At 40.4% G+C, this 17,795-nt stretch overlaps 1 protein-coding gene across 9 annotated transcripts in view; it reads left to right on the top strand.

Annotated features, from left to right (window-relative positions):
• Positions 1 to 17,795, top strand: part of plekha6 (pleckstrin homology domain containing, family A member 6) — a 161,565-nt gene that overhangs the window by 72,202 nt on the left and 71,568 nt on the right. For 8 of the 9 annotated variants that reach the window (XM_017694703.2, XM_017694697.2, XM_017694694.2 and 5 more), the window contains one exon: positions 16,776 to 16,859. Coding sequence is in view for 8 of the 9 variants with exons in the window: in XM_017694697.2 (XP_017550186.1) it covers positions 16,776 to 16,859 (84 nt within the window). In the remaining variant the exon portion in view is untranslated. Of the gene's footprint in view, positions 1 to 12,915; positions 13,349 to 16,775; positions 16,860 to 17,795 lie in introns of those variants that run through there. The other variant, XM_017694696.2, reaches the window with a different exon arrangement.

Raw genomic sequence — 17,795 nt, forward strand, 5'->3', positions numbered from 1 at the left:
AAACAAAGTGTAAACAAAAAAAGTTGTCTGAAGCAACATGGCTTTGTGTTATGCAGTAAAGCTCTTCTAAAGTCTATGTTGCCGTTTACAGCATGAGAAGAGAAGAATGTCTTCTTGGAGAGAGATAGAGAAACCAGTAAACCAGACACTGGGCACTAAGCACTCCCTGTTGTATGATGTCATCAGGGTGTGTCTGACAGATTTACTCCTCTGCAGACATAAGGGGAAGTACTCCAGTCATTCTGCAATATTGATGAGTCCCTGATTCACAGGGGTACCTGGGAAAAAATCCATGCTGAAGAACCAATCATATCCACATACTAGGAATGTTACAAAAATGTGTTGTTCAGCTAACTTTGCATTTAACAGATTCAGTAATGGATTGTTTAGATTCAGTGATGGATTATTTCAGGATGTTCAAGGTTTCAAAGGAACCTTAGCATTATTTCAAGCCGAAATGAGCATTAATACTGCACATTAGAAGCATTACGCTAAAAGTAGAGGGTGTTATGCCACACTCAGTGCTAGGCTGTTTATTACCTGGGCTAGCCCCAGCAGAGGGCCCAGTCAGCAGAACTTATTGATCCATTTGTGGAAACCTCAGAAATCAGTACATCAGGACTAAACAGCAAAGTCTTTTTATTATGAATTCCACATGGATGTAGTGCACTCTAGCCTCAGGGCTGCATTAAGAATAACATAGGCCCTGGGGCTATAAATCTAGGGCCACCCCTAAACCTTCTCCAGACACAAAACCACACACTTCCTTATGTAAATGATTTTTTCTTTAGGTTTGGCCCAAATAATTTAAATATTCAAATACTTATTTGTTACATTGGTATTTGGTTACTCCGTTGAATTTGTGCCAGCCAACAATGCCACTTTGCCTCAAATACAATATTTTACCACCATACATCCAAGTACAATAATGCATCCAAATACACACTGTTACATAACTCACTTGGAATGTTAGGTACTCTTTCTCCTTTTCTCATCATATTTATTTTGTTAACGATTTTTATAGAGGTTATAAACTTGACAGAAGTATTGTTTATTTTGCTGTAAGTTCTTTTTTTATTACCACTTTTGGTATCAGAGAACAGTTTCCTCCCACACTGTTAGTACAGAGCAGGAGCTGCTCTTGCAACTACCACACCAAGATGATCATTGCATTTAAGTAAGTTATTATATTATATCTAATTTAGAATGATAGATATTGGGAGTGTGTGATTTTAATGAATCTCTGTGGAGTTGATGCATCACTTGCATGTTCAAGTGAAAAAAAATGTGACAGATCAGAAGGGCTTGTGTTTTGATGGATGGTAGATGCACGTGTAGCGCAGACAGTATGGATTGAAATACATAGAACGGAAGCATATCTGTTCCATCAGAGAAATTAAGGCCCTTTAAATATTGTTGTTTATAAGAGTCATTTAGAAAAACGAACATTTGAAAATTCATTTGGAAATATCAGTACATATTCAAAGCCTATAAAGTACTGTTTGGGGTAGCCCTAACTATTTAATAACTAATCTCCTCTGACACCTCACTTAAGTTATGATGTCATTCTCCAGTTGGCATCTTGCCCATATTAGAAATTAATATGTTTCTAAGCTGGATTTCTCTAAAGGGAAAAATAAATGGGATTTTCGAAAATCACTGCTCTATTGCCTTGTGGTTAACAAAAAGGTTCCAGACTTGATATGTTTTACATTTGTATATTTTTCTCCTGAATGTCACCAGATCATCTGAATTATGCATACATTAAGGAGCTGCTATGTGCTGGCTAAAACTGCCATCCACTAAATTAACAACATAAGACAGACAAGTACACAAAAATACCCTAAACAAACCAACAAGCTTTGTCAGGTGTGCTAGTTAGGTTGCTTTGGAAATAGTAGAGTACATTCAGGATAGCAATTGTTATTATATAATAATGTTGAAGTGCAATAGTAGACTTATTTTCATGCATTGTCTTTTCAGTGTGCAGAAGTGGTAGACTGATGTTAAGACAGATGCAGCGATGTTCATATTTTGATTCCTTATCATCATCATTATCATCATCATCATCATCATCGTTGTTAACCGCTGAATCTAGATAGGGTCGCAGGAGCAGTTGGGAGAGCAGAGAATCCCAGATGACCCTGTCACCCACAACTTCCTCCAGCTCATTCCCAGGGACCCCAAGCCACTCCCAGGCCAACTTGGAGATGAAATCCCTCCAGCGGGTCCAAGGACAACCCCGGGGTCTTATCCCGGTAAGCTGTGCCTGGTACACCCCCACCGGGAGCCGTCCAGGGGGCATCCGAAACCAATGCCCGAACCACCTCAGTTGGCTCCTCTCAATGCGGTAGTAGTGGCTCTACTCCTCTCCTTCTGGATGGGCGAGCTTCTCACCCGATCAAATAGAGTGTAGCCCGCCATCCTGCGAAGAAAGCTCATTTCCACCACTTGTATTCGCAATCTCATTCTTTTGGTCATTACCCACAGCTCATGACCATAGGTGAGGGTCGGGATGTAGACCAACCGGTAAACAGCAAGCTTTGCCTTGTGCCTCAACTCCCTCTTCATCACTACAGTCTGGTACAGTTACTGCATTACTGCTGCTGCTGCCTGTCCCAGCCTGTGGCCGTTCTCATGATCCCTCTTCCCATCACTCTGAGACCCTAAGATACTTAAACTCCTCCACCTGGGGCAAGTCCTTTACCCTTACCTGGAGTGGGCATGCCATCCTTTTCTGGACCATGGACTCAGATTTGGAGGTGCTGATCCACATACCAACAGCTTCACACTCAGCTGCAAACCACTCCAGTGAGCGTTGGAGGCATCCCTGTAATTCAGCCAAAAGAACAACATCGTCTGCAAATAGCAGAGATGCCACCCTCCGGTCTCCACACATAATACCCTCCTGACCTTGGCTACTCCTTGACACCCTGTCCATGAATATTATGAACAGGAGTGGAGACAGAGCACCGACTTAATGCTGAGTAGACGAGCACAGCACTCACTCTGGGAGTACAGAGATCGAATGGCCCGGAGTAGTAGCCCTGGTACCCCATACTCCCGGAGGACCTCCCACAAGATACACAACGTGGTCGTAAGCCTTCTCCAAATCCACAAAACACATGTAGACCGGGTTGGCAAACTCCCATGCCCCCTCAACAATCCGCGAGAGGGTGAAAAGCTAGTCCATTGTTCCACGGCCGGAAAGGAATCCGCATTGTTCCTCCTCAATCTGAGGTTCAACTATCGGTCGGAGTCTCCTTTCCATCACCTTGACATAAACTTTCCCAGGGAGGCTGAGCAGTGTGATGCCCCGATAGTTGCCACACACCCTCCGGTCCCCTATTTTAAAAATGGGGACCACCACCCTGGTCTGCCAGTCCAAGGATACTCCTGGGGTCCGTGCAATATTCCTGGGGTCCGTGCAATATTGCAGAGGCTTGTCAGCCACGATAGCCCCCCAATATCCAGAGCCTTAAGCATCTTCGGATGAATCTCATCCACCTCCAGTGCCTTGCCACTGAAGAGCTTGCTAACTACCTCAGTGACCTCCACCAGGGAAATGGAGCTTGACCCGCCAGAAGCCTCTGGCCCTGGCTCCTGTGATGGAGGCATGTCACTGACTGACAATATCCTCATTTGCAGTCAGAGTTTCCCCACCCTTGCCAAATACAGCTTGGGCACAGCCACCCCGACCAATCCTGAGTCGCTGGACAGTTGTCCAGATCCTCCTTGAAGCCAACCGAAAGTCTTTTTCCATGACTTCATCAAACTCCTCTCACACCCTGGATTTTGCTTCTGCCACCGTTGCGGCTGCCACCTTTTTTGCCTGTCAGTACCTCTCTATTGAGTCAGGAGTCCTTCAGGCCATCCAGTGCTCTACAAGCTTTTGGTCACAGCTATGCCCAGCAGCTTCCACAATGGAGGTTTTGAACAGGTTCCATTCAGACTCCATGTCCCCTACCTCCCCCGGGACATGAGAAAAGCTCTCCTGGAGGTGGGAGTTGAAATCATTCCGAACAGGGGCCTCCGACAGTCATTCCCAGCACACGCTCACTATTTGCTTGGGCCTACTGGGTCTGACCATCAGTTTTCCTTGCCATCTGATCCAACTCCCCACCAGATGTTGATCAGTTGACAGCTCAGCACCTCTCTTTACCCGAGTATCCAGAACATATGGTCCCAAGTCAGATGAAACGACAACAAAGTCTATCATTGACCTCTGACTCAAGGAGCTCTGGTACCATGTACACTTATGAACATCCTTGTGTTCGAACTTCGTGTTTGCTATGGACAATTCATACCTGGCACAGTCCAATAACAATTCACCATTCGGGTTTAGATTGGGCAGGCCATTCTTCCCAATCACGCCTCTCCAGGTCTCCCAGTCATTGCCAACATGAGCAAGTCCCCCATTAAGACTATGGAGTCTGTAGATGGGACCCTTTCCAGAACCCCGCCCACTTGCTCCAAGAAGGCACAATACTCTGACCTGTTGTTTGGTGCATAAGCACACTCAACAGTCAAAGTTTTCCTCTCTGTGATTTTAATTCACATTGAGGCGACCCTCTCGTCCACTGCTACAAACTCCAACTGCACGGCCGCCAGCCAGGGACTCATGAGTATCCCCACTCCCGCCCGGCACCTCTCACCCTGTGCAACCCCTGAGTAGGACAGGGACCAACCCCTATCAAGGAGTTTGGTTCCAGAGCCGACACTGTGGGTGAAGGTGAGCCCAACTACATCCTCAATTCCAATGAAGTTGGGACATTGCATAAAACATAAATAAAAACAGAATACATTGATTTGCAAATCCTTTTCAACCTATATTCAATTGAATACACTACAAAGACAAGATATTTAATGTTCAAACGGATAAACTTTATTGTTTTTTGCAAATATTCACTCATTTTGAATTTGATGTCTGCAACACGTTCCAAAGAAGTTGGGACAGGGGCATGTTTACCACTGTGTTACATCACCTTTTGTACAACTTCAGTTGCTCAACAGTCCGTGGTCTCCGTTGTCATATTTTGCGCTTCATAAAGCGCCACACATTTTCAATGGGAGACAGGTCTGGACTGCAGGCAGGCCCGTCTAGTACCTGCACTCTTTTACTACGAAGCCACGCTGTTGTAACATGTGCAGAATGTGGCTTGGCATTGTCTTGCTGAAATAAGCAGGGACGTCCCTGAAAAAGACGTTGCTTGGATGGCAGCATGTGTTGCGTGAAAACCTGTAAGTACCTTTCAGCATTAATGGTGCCTTCACAGATGTGTAAGTTACCCATGCCATGGGCACTAACACACCCCCATACCATCAGAGATTCTGGCTTTTGAACTTTGCGCTGATAACAATCTGGACAGTCCTTTTCCTCTTTCCTTCCTTCCAGACAGTCTTTTTCCTTCCACCACGAACCAAACCAGGAAGGGTTTGGTTCCTTAATGACCTCATAATTCAGAGAATCAGAGAAATGTGCATAGGACAAAACATATTGGGTTTGGAACCTTTTTATGTACCACAGCACGTGAAAGCAGCGATTTTTGAAAATCCCATTCATGTTTGCCATGAAATCTAGCTTAGACCTGGAGTTGCTAATACGAACATGTTGCCAACTACAAAATGACACTCAACTTCAGAGGTCTGTGTATAACTTGTACTTAATAGTTGCTTTGACTGGAAATTAAATAAATAAAGTGGGGGTCTCTAACTTTTGCACAGTACTATAAGCATTGAACACTTCAGCGTGATGTAACTTTAGCTTTAAAGAATTTGAAGTAGAGAGTATTGGAAGCTGTATCATTTCTGCAAAGTTAGCCTCTTAAGGATTATCCTTATGAAGAAATCATCTAAAAACTGTAGTCGCTTGCTCTGACTGTTTTCAGATTATTGCAGATTTTATCTATCAGTTCTCAGTCATCAGTTTTATAACCATACTGTCTCATGCATATTTTTACTGTGCATATTTCTGAGAGCAGCTGTCTGGAATGCGTGTATTTACCACCTCCTTAGTGTCAGAACACATGGCTCTATCCATAAGTATTTGGACAGGGACTCCATATATTAAAAGTGGCCTGAATAGTTGTCACCTGGTGGGTATTTCACTATGTAGGATTTCTCAGTAAGCTGGATATCTTAAGCCCAAATTGAGGATAGGAATAGAAGTGTATTGTCCATTCTTGTGGGACAGGCATGAGAATTGATTTAGGTTATCTAGTCAACTTGGAAGTCCTGTTTTGAGCTCGACATCTATATCTAGCACTAATGCCACACAATATATCATTTGTTAATCGTTAACGTGATATTGACATTTGTAATACCGCTTTCTCAGAATGCTGCGGTATGTAAATGATCCCTCTAACCAATTATAGTGTTTATTTACTGTGTGCTGTGAGCATGTTGATTAATTACAGTCCACAAGGAATGATTCTGATGATGTTTAGATTAATTGAAACATCATATTATTGATTCTTCAGTGCATTTTTCATGTCATCGCTGTTCAAACAAAATGGTAACCTTACAGAAGAAGGAAAAACACATTCTTAACTTTTAATGTAGGATATTCTAAATAAAGTAATTTTGAAGCATTTCTATTGGTGTATTATGGAGGTTTCATGCAATGTAAAGCACAGGTGTTGAGTTGAAATGGTAGAAAAATCAAAATTGAAAAAAGGAGATTGCAATATGTAGCATCATAATAGCATATTAGTAATTTGTTTGTATTTTGCAGCCCTATAGATAGACAATTTCAGGCAGTTAGCAGTTTCAAAGGATTTGTAGCCAAGTACAAAGCATGAATTTCGCCAGTATAGATATCCATACCCTTGAATTTAAGGTGATCTTCTGCTCTCCAACCTCATAGTTATTGTGTCATTTCACATTCAATACACTGGGGTATGGAGCCAGAATAAGAAAGGCTGTGTCACATTAGTAATATTTACAATGTGCCCTGTACACATCACTGGACACTAGACAAGGCCACCCTCTATGTAGTGGATCATGGTGGAAGTTTGTGTGCATGTTTGTGATTGCAAGGCAGGCCGCAGGCACATTGTGCTTGTGTTTCTTTTTCTCCAGGCTTATTAAAAGGGACAAGTGCACTCTTAATATGACCACACTGATATTACCAGTGACATTTGACCATCAGCTGACAATGATTCATCTACATTCACTGTTTATATTTCTTATTGTTGCAGTAGGATCACAGGAAGTGTTATTACACATTATGGATGCTGTGGATTATAAAGTCAATGACGGAAAGCTGTGGTATTTGGCTGCATGGGGAGACTCACTGTGCGATACAGCCGCTGCAGCAGACTTATCAGTGGCCTGCTGTGCCACACTGGAGCCTAATTATTCATCCCCACCATCACTCCCTCCTTCCCCCACTCATCCTCTAGCAGCCCACTGCTGAGGATGTGGCCGCTGTGATGTGGCATCTGTGATGTGTGGTGTTGCCGCCATCTTGGTGATGCAGGAATTGGGGAGGGGCTTGTGGCAACTAGAGAGAGGAGAATGTACTGGAAATAAATACACAGGCACAGTTGTTTTTATGCAATGCCAAGACATGAGCTCATACACATGTTCAGTAAGTATCATGTATATAACTACCTATATGTAATAATACTAGGATGTTATAGGTATATACAGTACAGTACAAAAGACCATCCTTCTTTTAATTTCAGGCACAAAGGCCTTTCTGTCAAGTCAATTATTTTATAATGTCAGAAACAGAAAACCTGTCCTGACATTGTAGGCTAGCCCAGCTTTTCTTTGCTTTTCCTAAAAAATCTGGACATTTTGTTGTAAATACGCACAAAACCAAAATACATACATACATGGTCACACTTCTCAGTCACCAGACTTCTTTCTCATTATCCTGAAGTGATCATCCCCGTATCAGTGTTTTATATGCCATCTTTGAGAAATTCTTTAAGCATAGAGAAACAAAATTTTATATATTGACTTATATTCTTTGGAGCATGCTCTTTATCAGAAGACTCCCATGAAATGTGTTTATGGATCAATGTAATGTAACCTAGTTGACATGATTTAATCCTACCCTTGGGCCTCATTTGTCTGGAGAGGTGAAAGATCTATTGGGGTTCAGCAGCTGCACTGCCACGCAGTGTGTTCCTCTGTGCATGGAAAATTAAAAATTGAATATATTTGATTCAAATATGTACATAATTCCCATGTTGTAATTTATTTGAATTAAGGAAACTAGCATCACATTTTTCAGTAGAATGCACCGGATATCCACAATGTCTGGTAGCAGAGGCATTCAGCTACACTGTATGACACCACTGCCTACAATGTCAGCAAAGGACAGCTCACTCACAGGAATCTGGTGAACTTGACTGCTTGGGGATATTACAGGTCAAGACGTCAGTACACTCTGAATGAATGAAATGTAAAATCTTCTTAAAAGTGTTGTAAAGTGGTTCTATGCAGCTGTGTTGAGTAGTTTCTTAGATACTTGACTAACATACTTGAGTAACATACTCAGGGAATTAAAATATCAACCAGCAACCAACAAAAATGCAATTTCTTTCTTTTTTGATTGAGTATAGAAGATAAAATGTGTGATTTTATAATTGGGAATTAACCTGGAAATACATAAGTGTTTACTTCTAATGTATGTTCAGATCAGGGAAATGATCTATTTCTGTAAAAAGCTCTTGCTATTTGAACCTTCAAGAACAAAACACGACTAGCCATGTGATGTCAAATAAAGGCAAAAGTGGGCATCTCCAGTATTATTGAAAAGCTTCCAAAACACATTTTCCACCTCTGCAGAAATCACAAACAGCTTATTGTCTGAGCTGCTCCTGGGTGATCTCTGAGTGGGCTGCTGCTGTCTGAGAGCTCACTAATAGAATTCATTTTGAATTCCCATGAGCGCTGACAACAAACCGACCCTCTGGCTGACCTTCCTTGTTCCATTAGGTTGTGTGTGCTGCTCACAGTGCTAAGAACAGCACAGTTTGTCTGAAGGCTAGCCATAGTGGCTAAACGGTAAGCAAGTGGGTGTGCAGCAGTGACGAACATATTAGAACTGAACATTCAGTTTTGGCCATAAATGTGAGGGAAAAAAAAACAATAATGGTGATTTCTGCTGGTGTTCTTATGGGATTTCTATTAGTTTGTAAAACGTGTGTAAAGACATTAGATATGTTTTTATTTGAAGCTTATAAGAGACATTAACATGTATTTGTTAATGATCCCAACCACTGGAAATGAAAGAGTAACGGGTTGATTCCTCTGTCACCTCCTATTTATAGCTGCTGTCAGAACCTTGTATCTCCATTTTGTCATTTTTTCAGTTTTCGTAATAATGTGAAAATGCCTGTTGTCCTTTACATTGTATGTACATATCATGAAGAATGGACCAAAAGAAATGGCCTAAAGTTACTTGGAAAAACTGGTTCCATTGACATTAAAAGTAAAGTAGGTTTCCTTCTCCTGTAAAGTTACCATTTTTGAGACACAAGGTTTTCTTCTGACAAAAGTGTTATGTTAATAGATAATCTAATGTATAAGGACTTTAGTTCAGCTCCTAAAGGCCCAACCAATGGGAGAGCTCACTTGGCTGTATCTGCCTAGATACCATAGGAAAAACATCCTGATTTGACAGTTTTCCATTGGATGCTTAAATACCTTTCACTCTTGCGTCCAACCAAAACTGAAATCATGAAATTAAAGTATTAGTACAATCTTGCAGAATTTAAATGCTATAAGCCTGATGTTTGTGTACAGCAACATGAATATATTATTACTCAGTATAGCTAAAAATCATTAGCCCTACTTTGAACATCTGGAAGGCTCTGAGTGCTGCCCACTGGTGTAGCGCTAGAGCTAGCAACATTCAAATTCTTTAAAAACATTAGGCTTTAAAACCAGCTGATCACTGTGATGCATCCTCTGTACGTGTACTTGTTGTCTAAAGGTAGAGTGAACATACATCCTTTCATTGCGCATTTTTAATTGTGAACACATGCACTGCTAAACTGCTAAATGCTTAATGTTTAGCTGTAAGCACGGAGTACTAAAGTGTTTGCACGCATGGTGGATTAGCAGGACACACACCACAATCTGAGCAAAGACAGAGAGCTTTGCAGCACAGAAAGACTTGAGATAACGTCACTGGACATGCAGGGTGGGTGTGGGGGCGGATCATAGCTAATCCCCTTTAGCAGGACAGGTAAGCTGCCGCCTCCTGCACATGTGTCTCTGTCATATTCAATCGCTTTTGGGGGGGTATTTGGTAAGACAGGCTCTATGGTGGAGGGTCAGAGTGCAAAGGAAGAGACGTCATCGCTGTCAATAGAGATGATGGTACAGTGATTTTTCAATAGAGGTAGATCAAAGACTTCAGTGAATTTAACTGCATGAATAAATGTGCTAGAGATGTTGGAATTTCACAAGATTATCAGGGACTAAAAGCAAGTCAGAATCTGAGAAATATGTCTTTTCTACATGCTTATTTGTGACAGGACATGTGAGGAGAAAATTGATGAGAAAATAATAAGAATGCAATGCTTAGAAGTAGGGCCTGAGCAATGTGAATGCGTAGTGACTGCTACTTATTTCAAGGAGTTAAATAGATTCAGGTAACCAGTGATATGGCAGGCATTGTTTAATATGATTAAAAATTAAACAGACATCATTAGTCTTAGTTAAACAGTGCCCGGAAGTGTCCCATTTATACAACTCAAAGACATAAAATCTCATAAAGTCTTAAATTATATTAGCTGTGTAGTACTTGAGTCCTGCTTCGGTCTGACCATAAATTATCCTGGTCTCACAATCATTTTGACTTGGTCTTATCTTAGGGTAAGGAAATGTTTCTGGAGGTCAGCCAAGTTTGAAGCCTCTGTCTGGTGGTGGTGATTCTCAATGAGTTTTATAGAAGAAGCTACAGAGAAGAACCTCACCGTCATTTGCTTCCTATAGTTACAATGCAAAGTTGGATTAAGATTATAATAGAATAGCTGTTTAATGTTACATTTTAACATTACTATATATAATATATTTTATGTAATGTAAATTATTTATTAATAAATATAATATATAATAAATGATAATGAATATACAGTGAACTACAAATGGATTTAAGTTTTCCACCTTTATTTTTCTTATTTTTATATCCTGAAAAAAATCTTAATCTGATCTCGATTGTGTCTCAGACTTTTGGCTTTTATTATTCATACACTGTTTTACAGAAAGTTTTTTTGCATGAACTATAAAGGCTTTATGTGCATTTTATATATATTTTTTTAACCATTTAGGGTTTTTTGTTTAGACTTAGCAGCTGAGCAAAGTGAGTATTATCTCAAACAATTTGCAGGAAATTGTAAAAATAAGGACACCTTTGAAGATGAACAGAGCTGTTGCTGGTTTCGATGTACTTGAGAGAGCTGTATAGAGTTGAGAATGAACTCAAGATAAAATTAATTTTCAGAATGCCTCAAGTTAAAAAAAGGCCAAATCTCACTGATCAAATAGCTGCTATTCTTAATCATTAACCACGGGCGACCCTGAGGAGGAAGTGGCTTAGAAATTTCAGTCTTCACTGTATAAGTTATTACTGAATAACAGTTATTACAGTGCCATACATTTTTAAAAAATAAAGGTGCCATAGTAGAAAATTTTTGTAAATGAGATGTGAACCTTTTTAAAGTTTAGCCCCTTACATGGCCAGGACCATCCAGCGGATCCAAAATCTTATTACATACTTCTATTACCTAAGAATAGCTCAACCAGTTTGAATTGAAGTCCCTGTAATTACTGAATAATAAGCCTCAGTATATAATAAGACTGGGATTTTAAGGGGTTGAAGAATCTCAACATTATGTGAAGGTTCTCTAAAACTTTCACACTCACATCTTGTTTTCAGACATGGTTCTTTAAGGAACCAAGAGAGTTTTTTATGGCTTCTTCTGTGGGTGTTGGGACCTACATAGAAGTGCATGTGTTTTTTTCTTGACATTTCCACTGTGAAGGCCAGAGAAAACCAGAATTTGGAATTGGCTAAGACATTCTTTCATGTTTCTCTATGAGATGACATCTAGACTTTTATTAACCACATTAACAGTTCTTCCTCATTTAGCTGAAGCCAGTTCTCAGTGTTGAAGTCATCTCTCTAACTTTATGTCTGCATTTTGTAGAGATGTTCCTTGTAACAAGGTATATCTGTTACTGCTGATTTCTGGCACTTCATTAGTCACCATGGATGCAAACTAGAATACTACATTTTGCATTCTGAGCGTGTAATCAAGGGCACTGGCCATTTTCAAGGGCAGTAACCATTTCCATCTTCGCTTTAATACTCATGCTCTTACTTTGCCCTTAAAGAGACGGAAATTCTGGTTTAAAAGATCATAAAAGATAAAATCTTCAGAATGGAGAGGAAATGGCTGATAAGATGCCTGAAGACATAATTAAAATATGTCCGCCATGAATATTTGTGACCCAGTGACATTTTAATATGGCCGTGGTCTTTGCTTTGCCGTTTTAGTGCTGAGGTCGCCTCCATATAAAACGTTGATCTAATTATTGTGGGGCTGAGAGCAGTGTGCGACTACCTCCATGTGTGTATCTGGGTAAGATGAGGAGTGGGGAGGGTCGTAATGTGGAGCAGAGCACCTGAATGGCTAACGTTGCCCACCCTTTCCAGTTGCCCCGCCTCTTCCACGTTCTGCTTTTAGCCCGTGCTGTCATTGCTCTCCTATGGGACTACTATAAGACACCTATGGGTCATTGGTAATGACCATCCCTAGTGGCCTCTTGCTGAAGCTGAGGACACACATCTCTGCCCACTGATTTGAAGGCCCCTACTTGCCTTGGTCCTTCTGTGTCAGTCACTCCTGTGGGATACGAATGAAAGGAGGATGAGAGAGGTTGAGCTAGAAGGGGAGAGAGAGAGAGAGAGCGAGAGAGAGAGATGGACAGTGGTAGGGACCAAACAAGCTGAGCCGAGCACTTCTGGCAAGGCAGGAGAGCATGAGAGAGATATAGAGAGGGGGAGCAAAGGATAGGAAAGGAGAGCAAGGCAGAGCAAGGAGAGAGAGAGAGAGAGAGAGGGAGAGAGAGAGAGAGAGAAAGGCTGGCTAGGTACAGCATACATTTCTCAAGGAGAGAAAAGGAGGACAGCAATTATTGTATGCAACACCCTACAGCGACAGCAATAAAGTCTTTTCTGGCATCGCAAGCCAGCTGCTCTCTCTCTCCCTCTCTCTCTTTCCCTCTCTCTCTGTTTTTCCAGCCAGCTGGTGCTCACTGCGCACGTTATATGATTGATCCAGGGGAAAATGCTGAAGTTCCGAGCGGACCGGAGAGTCAGGTAGGTGAGGCGGGGATGTGCGAGGCGCACTTTGCAAGAGGACGGTGGAAAGAGAGAGAGAGCAAGAGAGAGAGATTGAGGGAGACAGTGGGGAAGTTTATAGCAGCTGAGCTGGAGGTCAGGCAGGACTGCAATGCAGTGCTGGAGGGAGACATCCCGGGCTTTTATAGGAAATCCTTACGGACATTTGCGTTTCAGCATGGTTTGTCTGTTTTGTATGTGTGTTTATGTGGGTGGTGGTGTGTTATTACTTCAGTCTGACAGGCAGAGTGACGACCATGTGCTTGAGTCCAGCAGTAAAATATGAATGCTGTCAAATGATCTTGAAATTGCTTTAACATATAGTAGCAAAAATGCTGTCACTAAGCTGTCTGTGCTATTATGATTTAGATTTTCCTATGCAGGGAGCTGTTACGACCCTCTATGTAGGTTTGTGGGTTACGCAAAAGCAAGCATGCTCAGTTGCAAAAACCTAAGAGGACCATATCACACATCACGTACACATACCTCTGTCTGCTCAGTGGCCAGGCAGCCTGGCGTTCTAGATTTGTCCATGTGTGCTGTTCTACTTTTCTAGGTTGTGCTGCGTGCAAAGAATAGCATGTGTTGGAGGTACATGCCTTAAGAGTGACTATATTCCTGGCTGCTGTCTCTTGTCCTCTACCTATCTCTCAGAGTGTATGTGTGTGGACTACAAGACTGCACAGACAGCTAGTGCTTGTATTATCCCGAGCAGTGAGCAACCAGTGCCAAAAATTTGGCATGCAGGCCTGCACATACTTCCAAAACCTCTCATAAACTTCAGAAAGTTAAAGGGAGAAGAAAAAAGTTCACGTTGAGCCTGAAATATCACCATTTAGCCCCTTAACTAGCCGGTCCCTTGTTGAAGAGAAACAGGGGAGCATGATATGCTGAGTTCTTTCCTTCCTAATGAGCCAGTCAGCGGCACATGGTACCTTGATGGGATGTTCTCAGTGCGTTATGTACAAAAATCAGTAACAGATTATTGTTAGGGCGTTGAGTGCAAATAGCACTTCACTTGACCTATAGTATCACTCGTGTCAGCCTCCATCTTCTTCAGACTATGAATTTTCAGTTTTGGATGATTTTTTTCCTGCATCTTTTAGTGCATATTTTCTTTATTTATTCAGTTAACATATTGGAAACAATAAAAGATAAAATATAAAAAGAGTCCACATTTTAAGTTAAATTTTTTTTGCCAGTATGTTAAATTCAGTGAATAAACTGTGTAATTGTGTATGAAAATGTACAGAAATGTGTTCTTTACAGTGATAGGGTTACCTGGGTACCAGAGTTACCAGGGGTAACTAGTATCTTATGGGCCTCAGACAGAAAACAGCATGTGTGTGCAAATATCATTTTCAGTAAATTAAAAACTACAATGTAATTTGCTTGTTTACTCAATAATGCTGAGTTTCAAACAAGTTTGTAGGTAAAATGCTGAAGGCTACCATCGTAGTTACCCAAAGAAAATTGCGTAAGCAGCGATGTTTAGTTATGCTATTTGACAAGATAATAAAGAAGGTTAATCATTTATTTGAAGGCTTCATTGGACAACATATTTTAAAGGAGTTCTGTAGATTTTTTTGAAAAGCTTATGCCAGTAATTATAAGACAACATAAGATATTTCATGCAATAAATGACATGTTGACATAAGGGGACTTATGTGACAGACATTTGTAACACTGTTATGAAGCAGTGTTATGAAACTTGCCAAAGCAGAGGCCTAGTAAAGAACCTAAAATTTGCACAGTTATTGTGTATTAATTATGTTATTGTTCAAAAAGGTGTGTACTTCTTTTCAATTAGAAAATCAGAAAAATATGTCATTTGACCAGGATGCCCGAACTTCTGCATACAACTGTATACGCATGTATATTCACACACAGGAAAACATGTACGAAAAATAGCTCTCATGTCCAAAGGTATCAAAATCATTCATAGAACTGATAAATGGTGTTCTTAACTAGGCCTCTGCCCTATGTTGCCTTGAAATGATGCTTCATAACATAAGTGTTATAAATGGAACGAATGTCTTTCGCTTTGGTTTAAAGCCTGTTTAGTCAGTGTCATTTACTTCTTTAATGTCCAATGTCATCCTGTGATTACTGGTATAAGCTGTTCAGAAATAATCAGGCATTGAGTGCTTATGCTTGTCTTATGAGGTTCATATGAAGCATTCAAGAAAATAGTGTTACCCACTGTTTTTCTTAATGATCCTGTGAGTGGTGCAACTACCGGTAGTGTTATCGTTTTTTAGGCTTCTTGTGCACAAGCTGTGATAACTAAATAATATGCTTCAGTGTTAAGCTTACCAGTCTGAATGAGACATTGCAAAAGTGAGTAAACAAAGTACATTGTAATTTTTAATTTTAAAGTAATACTCATGTAGGTGGCCCATTAATGTTTTGCAGTGGGGCTCTAGTTAGTCTAGTTTGAGTAACCCAGTAAAATTACACATTCTGTTAGTTTAGTAAAGATAAGTGCACAACATCTACAGAGAATACACTCCTGCACATGTTAAGGTACTGTTTATTAGCTGAATTTGATATATTTAGAAAACATTATTATAACAAAGTTATTTTGCATTTTAAGTTCTATTGTTTCCAGTATTATAAACTCAGCAAACAGAAATTGTGCACTAACCTTTGCCAAAAAAAAAACTATATTTAATTGTGTTCCTTGTAGATGATGTGGTAACTTGTTTTCAACAAAATCAACAAAATGTGTAATTTGACTGAGGGTGTTCAGTTTTTTTGCATACAATTGTATCACAGTGGGCTGCAGGTTAAAGCGGCTCTGTAATAATGCAGGAAGGAAGATCTACTCACTTCTACAACTTCAGTGGGAGTGAAATCAATGCCTATGAAGCAACCCTGCTGCGTACAAGACAGGAGCACTTGTAGTTTAGACACAAAATAAATGTGCAAGTGCAGAAGTCCCTGGACTACATCCTATCTGAAAGTATGACACTTCCTCAAAGTGGGGCATGATACTGTGTTGAGGCTGAAGTAGGACTTGCTTGGCAAGTCAGAAGCAGAACAGACTTCTTTACGCCTTAACAAACTATATAAGATATGATAGTTGTTTACACAGTCTAGAACAGTACGATGTTTGTGCCTACCCCAGTTTCATGTTTAGTTTTAGTTCAAATATTTATTCAGTAGACCGTCTGGTTAACCTTCCTCTCTGCAACAGTAGTCGTCACACACACATACGACACACACAATGAAGTGTATATGTATTGATTTGGGTGTAATGTTGTAACCCTGGCTGTTGAATTATTAAATATGTTGGCTAACTCTGCAGTGCTGTTTTAAAGGATTGTTGTGGCTGGTGTGGAAAAGTGTGATGGAGCTTACAACAACACATTTACCCTGTCATTTCTCTGCTTTATGTTTGTAGCCAGAATGACCCAAATGGGCCAGCTGGGCACCCAGTGATCCATACTCGTCTAGAAGAGAACGGACAGTTCCAGAAAGCCCTGCCGTGAGTGTAGACTGTTTTCTTATTTTTTTCCACGTTCACTCATGCATGGATGTAGAGGAGGATCAGTACATATTAAATCTGCATTGATATGTACTGATCACTGGATCCAACATTAGTGGCTGATCGGTACATATTAAATCTGGATTGATGTTTTCTGATCTGTACTACGAAGAATCCTCAAATTATGAATAAATGAAATGGCATTTTGCTAGTAGATGTTAGTAAGCTTCTTAAATTACCTGCCACAGTTCCCTATCACAGAAGGATAACAATCTGTTTTTATTAGAATGGTTGGAATAAATGCTAAATATGTAAAGAAGAGGTTATGAAGTTTGGACACTATTTTAGGGATTTGAATAACCTATGCTGCTTCTGGGACACTCATTTTTCGTCATGTGTTAAGATACCTTAACCTAATTAGCTTAGCAAAAGGTTTTCTATTACTAAATGCGATGTGCCATGGCTGAAGTTTTCATGGTTACTAAACAGTACAGCTGTATGAGAATGCAATATTTGATAAAGCTGTTGGATATCATGATGCTTGAAAAACACTTTTTTGTTGCTATATAAACAGGAATCTGACTTTTCCTTTAAGCAAATAGCAGAAGCACATTTTAATGCTGGGCGAAATGAAAATGATGAAATATTAATAGGCACTTACATCAGAACTACAAACACATTTTTGCACACTTGAAAGCTGAATAAGAACACAGTGTCACCCATATGAACTGTACACTGCAGTGAGGCTATAAAAATAAATCAATATATAAATGTTTTTATTTTCAGTATTGGCCTACAAAACTGAATTAAATAACCTTTAGTTCCTTAAAAATATTGGTGTGTTTATCTACTCAACTTCATTGTTTTTTTTTGGATATTTGTATGCTCATTTGAACCTCAGGTTGAGGAGGAACAATGCAGATTCCATCCCTGCCG

This window comes from Pygocentrus nattereri, chromosome 21 (assembly GCF_015220715.1).
Source record: "Pygocentrus nattereri isolate fPygNat1 chromosome 21, fPygNat1.pri, whole genome shotgun sequence".
In the NCBI taxonomy this organism is placed as follows: domain Eukaryota; kingdom Metazoa; phylum Chordata; class Actinopteri; order Characiformes; family Serrasalmidae; genus Pygocentrus; species Pygocentrus nattereri.